The 8,906-nt window shown below is 40.6% G+C and overlaps 1 protein-coding gene across 1 annotated transcript; it reads right to left on the reverse strand.

Moving 5' to 3' along the window:
* Positions 1-4,003: 4,003 nt before the first annotated feature.
* Positions 4,004-8,456, reverse strand: LOC141300971 (tripartite motif-containing protein 16-like). Its single transcript, XM_073831242.1, has 6 exons — positions 7,134-8,456; positions 6,851-6,925; positions 6,518-6,751; positions 4,902-5,061; positions 4,714-4,761; positions 4,004-4,629 (listed from the first exon to the last, which is right to left on the reverse strand). The coding sequence occupies exons 1-6, from the start codon at positions 7,725-7,727 to the stop codon at positions 4,103-4,105; spliced, it is 1,638 nt and encodes a 545-aa protein (XP_073687343.1). The 5' UTR covers positions 7,728-8,456; the 3' UTR covers positions 4,004-4,102.
* Positions 8,457-8,906: the final 450 nt, after the last annotated feature.

Consider the following 8,906-nt stretch of genomic DNA (forward strand, 5'->3'; position numbering starts at 1 on the left):
ACAGAATGTTACATGTTCCACCAGAGACAGTAATATGTTGGATCACTGTTACACAACAACTAAAGAAGCATATTACTCTGTCCCACAGGCAGTTTTGGGGCTCTCTGACTACTGTCTGGTTCATCTGCGGCCAGTGATGAACTCACAGGGACTATAAATTCATACATCAGTTTCCTACCAGAACTTATTAAACATACAACAATAATAAGCCATGGTTTACAACAAATCTCAGACATCTTTGTCAGGCCAAAGAGGATGCATACAGAAAAGGGGATAGAGTCTTGTACAATCAGGCCAGGAACACCCTGAATAATGAGATTAGAATGGCTAAAAGGACCTATGCAAAAATGTTAGAAGATCAGTTCACTTCGAATGTTCCAACTTCAGTGTGGAAAGGTCTGAAAGCCATCACAAACTACAAGACACCATCCCCAAGCACTGAGGTGAATCAATGACTTGCTGAAGACCTGAATGAGGTTTATTGTAGATTCAAAACCTCCCACACCCGTTCTGACGACCAGTTTACAAACATTAACACCTCCAGCAACCCCCCTCCTCCATTTCAAATCAATAGAGCTGATGAGCGCCAGGTCTTCAGAAAGAACAAAAGACAAAAAGCAACAGGCCCAGACGGCGTGACACCAGCCTGTCTGAAAATATGTGCTGACGAGCTGGCCCCCATCTTTTAACTGATCTTCAACAGGTCTCTGGAGTTGTGTGAAGTTCCTGCCTGCTTTAAATGCTCCATCATCATCCCTGTTCCAAAGAAACCCAAGATAACAGCAATTAACGACGATAGATTTGTGGCGCTAACGTCTGTGGTCATGAAGTTATTTGAAAGACTGGTTCTGGCTTATCTGAAGGACATCACCGGACCCTTACTGGACTCCCTGCAGACTGGGAAAATTTATGTCAAGCAGCCGCAACACCAACACTGGTGCCCCTCAAGGTTGTGTTCTCTCCCCACTGCTCTTCTCCTTCTACACCAACGATTGCACCTCTGAAGACCCCTCTGTCAAGCTCCTGAAGTTTGCAGACGACGCCACGCTCATCGGCCTCATTTAGGACTGCACTTGTAAAAATCACAAACGACTTGCTACTTGCGTCAGATCAAGGCTGCGTCTCATTGCTAGTTTTACTTGATCTTAGTGCTGCGTTCGACACTACAGATCATGACATACTCATAGATCGATTACAAAACTATACAGGTATTCAAGGGCAGGCTTTAAGATGGTTCAGATCATACCTGTCCGATCGCTATCACTTTGTGTATTTAAATGGGGAGTCATCGCAGCTAACACCAGTAAAGTATGGAGTGCCACAAGGATCTGTCCTAGGTCCTCTACTATTTTCAATTTACATGTTACCCCTTGGTAATATTATTAGGAAATATGGGATTAGTTTCCATTGTTATGCTGATGACACTCAACTATATATTTCAACAAGACCAGATGAAACTTCTAACTTAGCAAAGTTAACAGAGTGTGTTAAAAATGATAAAGACTGGATGACCAATAATTTTCTACTGTTAAATTCAGATAAGACTGAGATATTACTTATTGGACCAAAAAACAGTACACAGAATCTCTTAAACTGCAACTTGCAACTAGACGGATGTACTGTTATTTCCTCTACAGTCAAAAATCTGGGTGTTATATTAGACAGCAACCTGTCTTTTGAAAATCATATTTCCTATGTTACTAAAACAGCATTCTTCCATCTTAGAAACATTGCTAAGCTACGGAACATGTTACCTGTTTCTGATGCAGAAAAGTTAGTTCATGCATTCATGACGTCTAGACTGGACTATTGTAATGCACTACTAGGTGGTTGTCCTGCTTCTTCAATAAATAAGCTACAGGTAGTCCAAAATGCAGCTGCTAGAGTCCTTACCAGATCAAGAAAATATGATCATATTACCCCAGTTTTACAGTCTCTACACTGGCTACCTATTAGGTTCCGTATCACTTACAAAATAATACTTCTTACCTATAAGGCCCTTAATTGTTTAGCTCCTGCATACCTAACTAGTCTCCTACTACGCTACAATCCCTCACGCTCCCTAAGGTCGCAAAACTCTGGACTTTTAGTAGTACCTAGGATAGCAAAGTCCACTAAAGGAGGGAGAGCCTTTTCTCATTTGGCTCCCAAACTCTGGAATAGCCTTCCTGATAACGTTCGGGGTTCAGACACACTCTCTATGTTTAAATCTAGATTAAAGACTCATCTCTTTAGCCAAGCATTCACATAATGTATCTCATAACGTTGTACTTCAGTTACATCTGATCAAATGCACATTAATATTCTTCAGCTTGGGCTAAACACATCATTTTTGTTTGGTTGGAAGTTGGAACAGCAGCTACGCTAATTATTTCTCTATTTGTTTCTCTGTTTCTGCCACGGGATTTCCATCCCGTGGTAACTAGGATTTACACAAGATTCAGTCTGGATTCAGAAGAAGAGATGATGCCGACCCCTCAGAGGACCGCAGATGATGCCAGCCTTGAAACAACATTCAGCACTACATAATTTTCCTACAAGTTTGATCACAGCACATAATCATTGCAATTAGTGTTCATCATCTGTTTGATTACACAGTTACTGATTTTAACATTTATTTCATATGTACATCGACTTGACATACAGTATTCACCACTAAATATTAAAATTACTAAATATATTGTAGTAGCCTAAACTTTTGTACAGCGCTTTGCAAGGATTCGTATTGTGAAAAGCGCTATACAAATAAACTTGAATTGAATTGAATTGATGAGTCTGCCTACAGACAGGAGGTTAAAGAGCTGGCTGTCTGGTGCAGTCACAACAACCTGGATCTGAACACGCTCAAAACTGTAGAGATGATAGTGGACTTCAGTGGCTACAGTGGAAAGACATTCAAGTTCCTGGGATCTTTCATCTCCCAGGACCTGAAGTGGGACACTAACATCAACTCCATTGTAAAAAAGGCTCAACAAAGGTTGTACTTCCTTCACCAGCTGAAGAAGTTCAACCTACCACAGGAGTTGCTGAAACAGTTCTACTTAGCCATCATCAAGTCTGTTCTGTGCACATCAATAACTGACTAGCTCAGCTACAAACCCAGACAGAGAACGGTTCAGACTGCCTTCAAGAACTGTATACATCCAGAGTGAGGAAAAGAGCTCAGCTTGTTCAGGCACAAGAACAGTTTCTTCCTCCAGGCAATCCATCTTATGAACAGTTAAAATGTTCCTCCTATTGTGCAATAAAAATATGTGCAATAACCTTATATTTATTTGCTACCACCTCCACCCTAATATATCCCTGCATCTCTTTCTATTCTAACCTATTCCCCTCTATCATCTATAGCACAACTGTACATACCACATATTTTCAGTAAATTTCTCAATTTATATTTACATATGTGTATTTTTTATTCTCGTCAAACAAGCTAGGTAGCATTAAAAACTCTAAATTGCAGACTCCTGAAAAAGTATATCAGTTACTATCATTTATTTTGTCACGACTTAATGACTCAGCATCATCTGTAGTAAACAGAAAATATTCACTTCATCCGATTTTAACGTAAATGAAATTATTTGTCTCATACACGGTCTAATTGCTTGAAAGGTGCTTCCCCCCAAATTTAGAAGCATTATTTACACATTTATTTACACAACATTTGTAAATTTTGTCCAATCTGAACAGTATGATACAATGTAGAAAAAATGTAAAGGGATGATTAAAAGAGAGAAAATAATAATAATTTAAACGAATCATGATTTACTGACTAATCATTTACTGAGTGATCATTTGAAAAGTAAGTGAGTAATAACTATTTTTTTAATGTAAATAACTGACTTGACACTACAAACTAAATGATTGATTTCAGTCAACAAAATCAGCAGGACCCTCCTCTTCCACACACACACACACACACACAGAGATTTTACTGTATATATGGGATTTATTATACATTTACATTCAGACATGTTATTTCAATGACAGAACTTCAGCTGCATTATTAATGTCATGAAGAGAAACGAAGAGAGTCTATAACATCTTACTGTTACTGATTTATCATGTAGCTCAAAGCATTATGGGTAGAATCTATTTTGATTTATCAACACAGTTTCACTGTTGATCCCCTTGAAACCCTAAACCCAGGATAGAGCGGCTGAATGAATGTGGTCTGGACTGTGTGGATGAGGCTCATTGTGTCAGAGACGCTGTAGAAGGACAGAGTTCCTGCACTGTGATCCACATACACTCCTATTCTACTGCTGACAGAATCTACAGGGAGATCAGTCTTTATGTTATTGTGTATAAATGAGTAACTGGGGGGATTGCAGTGCAAACTCCAGGACTGATCATTATATCCAAACAAACATTCATTACGATGTCCCTTCCTGCTGATGCTCTTATATGACACTGATATACGTACACCATATTCACCTCCACTCCACTCCAGCTCCCAGTAACAGCGTCCACACACACTCTGTCTACACAACACCTGACGACACTCATCAAATCTGTCTGGATGATCAGGATACGACTGGACTGTGTCAGTGCCAGTAATCACTCTGTTGCTCTCAGACAGATGAAGGCGTTTAAACACTGTGTTCAGATTCAGAGTGAGTTGATGGGAATCTGATGGAGACAAAACACATCAGAATTAGGAATTAGGAATCTGTTTATGAACTCTTCATGTTCAGTGCATCATCAGTGACTTACATTGTAGGAAGTCGTTCCTGGTCCTGGGAACAATGTTGGTGGATGTGACTGTGGAAATCAACAGACATGAACAGTGTGATTCTCATGATCCTGCATCCATTCCTAAGACATTTCTAAGATGATGTTGTCCATGATATGAGATGATGATGGACTCAATTCTGAAAGCAGATGAATCTCCTGGACTTTACCTCTGTCTGAGATCTTCTTGAGCTCCTCTTTGCAGAAATCCTCTAGCTTGTCTCTCAGCTGACGGACAGATTCTTTTAGGCCACCAAAAGAGAACAGAGAACTGAATGGATCATAACTTATGTCTGGAGATTCAGGAGGTGCTGAGAGAGACTGGGAACTCTACAGAAAACAGAAATCAAAACTCATCAGCTCCACACTTCACTCAATAACCTGCGGGAACATCAGATTTGTGCGGCTCTTGTTGACTTGACTGATCTTTAGTAATTCACCTCAATCCAGCACTTTCACAGCATCAACTTCATTCATTCTTCTCTTATTCATTTTATCACATTAGAGATACAGATTCTAGTATTTGCCACTCTATGTGAACTTTCTAGAAAGTAGTTGGATGATAAAACATCTGCTAAGAAGATAAATGTCCATCTAACAGCTTAAGAACATAATAGAGTCTCAGTGTAGGGTTGAGTAGATTTGCTAAAAAAAAAAAAAATAATAATAATAATAAAAAAACAGCTCAAAGGCAATGATTAGATTGACCATTATTTATAACTTTAGAATGGTTAGAGACACTGAAACTTTAAAAACATGACACTGTATATTATCAATCAGTCTCATCGGGATTTCATACAAAAATGCAAGGTGCCACAAAAAATATAGTGTTTGATTTTGCACAAAATTGCGCAATTGCAGAATCACAAATTTCTGAAGTGACTAAACAATGCTTCAGTGTAACTGTGAGACATGTAAGAAATGAGCCATGCGTCGCATCGTATTGTTTTTTGGAGGTCAATTTTGGCTTATTCTTCTCAGCATGTCTTCTTCCAAAATAGAAAAGTAGCCGAAATTAACTTGAAGTTTTGTTTAAAGAGGTGATGTGTGCATTTATATTTTCACAGGGACGATTGTCATATCAATAGCCGAGGTGCTCATGGGCATGACCACATTACAAGCAATGACCGTAAAATTGTATCTTGCGATGGTTTAATACAGATTACTTAATCAAAGAATATTTCATTTTCATGTATTTGTTTTTGTTATGACTTACATTTAAAAGTAGATGCTTTCTCTAGATATATCTCTCATGTCTGTGTGTCAAGTATTCCCTGAGTTTTGATTCATTTTTGTGATGCATTTCTGAAAGAAGTTCAAGGAGACAGAGAAGACAGAAGGTGCACCCTGTTTGTTTCCTTTACTTTACGAAAGCACAGAGTTTTGTTGTAATTATGAGTGCATACAAAAAAGTAGACCCTTTATAGATTCAAGTTCCCATCAGCATTATCAGGACAAAATGCAAAACATAAAATACGCCGGCATGTTTGTTGACCCCAAAGGGGTTAATACCATTTTTGGGAACTATCCCTTTAATGTTTCATGTTCGATCAGGTTTTGTTTGGTTTCAATATGCTAAAGCAGTACTCAGTCACTCCAGGATTTCATGATTCTCTCATTGCCAAATTTATTGTAAAATAAAGAAAACACTGCATTTTGCAGCCACTCACATTTTTGCCTGAAATCCTTGTGGGACTAATTGCTAATATACAGGTAATATACAACACTTCATGTTTGGGATCTGGCTCAAGTCCACTATGGTCCTGTTCTTCTAGATCTCTGTTACCTGCAGGAACTGGATGTGATCCTGTGTGTGTGAAAGCAGCTCCAGCTCATCGTCTCTCCTCCTCAGATCATTGATCTCCTGCTCCAGTCGCTCCAGTCGTTCTTCAGCTCGACTCACTGCAGTCTTTTCCTGATCTCTGATCAGCCGTATCAGCTCAGAGCGGCTTCTCTCAATGGAGCGGATGAGCTCAGTAAAGATCCTCTCACTGTCCTCCACTGCTGTCTGTGCAGAGCGCTGTTAGGACACACAGTGATTCAGGCTTCAGTGGGACTGAAAGAGACAAGAGAGTCTGAACTGAGACTGAGACAAACTTCTCTTCTTCTCCAGACTCACCTTATGAGACTCCACAGTCTCTCTCAGCTGCTGAAGATCTTTCTCTCTCTGCTGGATTCTCTGCTGAAACATCTTCTGCAGGACAAACAGATGACAGTAAATATCACAGAAAACTACTGGGACTAAATCACCATGTGTACTTGAATTGAAAAGATTCAGGCCTGTTTCACACTACAAATTAAATTATTATAAGTGTAACTGACACCGATGTAGAGCTTCAAATTGAATGTGTTTCTGCATCACACAGAAAATAAACTACTGGATCACTACACTGAGTATTAACTTGATTGCTAGTTTGAAATACCTGTTTCTCTGTCCTCTGTGCTGCAGCTGATACAGTGTTGTGGTTTTTATGTTCATATTTTGTACACAGCTCACAAATGCATTGTTGGTCAGTAATACAGTACATTTCCAGATGTTTCTCATGTTTCTGGCAGATCATCTCCTGCAGTCGTCCAGTGGCATCGATCACTTTGTGTGGCTTACGTGAATGAAATTCCTCATGATGGTCAAAATGAGTTTGACAGTAAGATTCCTGACACACCAGACAGGACTTGATGGCTTTGTATTTTCTTCCAGTACAGACATCACACTGAACATCTCCAGCTCCAGCGTCACAGTCAGCAGGAAGTTTGGTTGTCTTTAGTGTCTCCACCAGTTCAGCCAGCATGGTGTTTGTAGCTAAAGTAGATCTTGGACTGAAGGTCTGTCTGCACTGAGGGCAGCTGTAGACTCTCATCTGATCCTCCTTATTCCAGAAGTCTGTAATACAGCTCTTACAGTAACTGTGTCCACACTGGATGCTCACTGGATCCTTCAGAAGATCTAGACACACTTGACACATTAACTCATCCTGAGAAAATTTGGCTTCTGCCATTTTACTGCATGAATACAGAGACACAAACACACAACAGCTCAACCACACTTTCACTTTCTCTTTGGTTGTGTGTTTCCGGTTTCCTGTTATGTGTTTGACTGACGTGTGTAAAACAAGTATGTCTGTGATTAAATGTCTACTATATGTCAGTCTGAGACAAACAAAAAATAGAGAGAAGCAGGACAACAGTCTTAAAAAGGCAGTAATACTGCTTCCTGATTGCTACAGGATTACTACAGGTCATGTGACTAGCCACCATCCACAGTTACGCAGTGCTGGGTAGATTGCTAACAACTTGTCGTCTGTTACTGATTTCAGATTATAATGAAAACTGTAGTTAGTAACACCAATTAGGTTACCCATTGTAGGTCTGTTACAACTGCGCTGTATACAAACACAGTAGGAGGAAGATAAAAGTTTCGGAAGTCTTTAATGCAAAATGGACCGGAACGACACCATAGGCTTTGAAGGCCACGAAGGAGCTGTAATGACTAGTCCCCGAGTTGAAATAGAGGTAGGAGGAAGGGCAAAGTCAGACAGGGTTGTAGGGGTGGAGAAACGGGGTCTAGCGGATGGCATAGGAAGGGCGAAGTCTGACAAAGTTAGAGCCGGTGGAGCTGTAAGCCAGATGGCCCCATGTGGAGCCAAAGGAGGAAGGAGCAACGGCGGAGGAGTCCGAGGTGGAGTGATCAGCAGCTGGTGGTGGAGCCAGGGGATGCACGCAGCCAGGAGGAGCTGGCTCACAGAAAGCCCAAGATAGATCCACGACACCTGAGGAACAGAGGGGCTGATGGGAGACAGCAAGGACTGGATAGCAAGAATAGCTGAGGGCTAGACCAAATTCTGAGGAAGTACCGAAGAACTAGCACAAAACAACATGGCTTGGGTAGACACACAGTTCATGATTTAGAGGAGGTAGGAGAGGGAAGTTGGACAGGACCAGCTGGACAGAGGAAAAGTCTGATTAAAGTGAGAGTAACTAGAGAGGTGCCACGTACCAAAGCCCAGGAGGTGATGATACTCAGAGTGGAGTGAGCCCTGAATCCTCGGGGGCAAGTTGAACCTTATATCTGGTACGCAAAGGAGCTGGTGATGGCAGCTGTTGGAGACTTGTGCTAACCTCCAAAGCAGACAAGAGCAGTTTAGAGCCTCTAAAGCACTGTGTTGGGTCCAGGTGAA

The sequence above is a fragment of the Garra rufa genome, chromosome 24 (genome assembly GCF_049309525.1).
Source record: "Garra rufa chromosome 24, GarRuf1.0, whole genome shotgun sequence".
NCBI classification, from domain to species: Eukaryota; Metazoa; Chordata; class Actinopteri; order Cypriniformes; family Cyprinidae; genus Garra; species Garra rufa.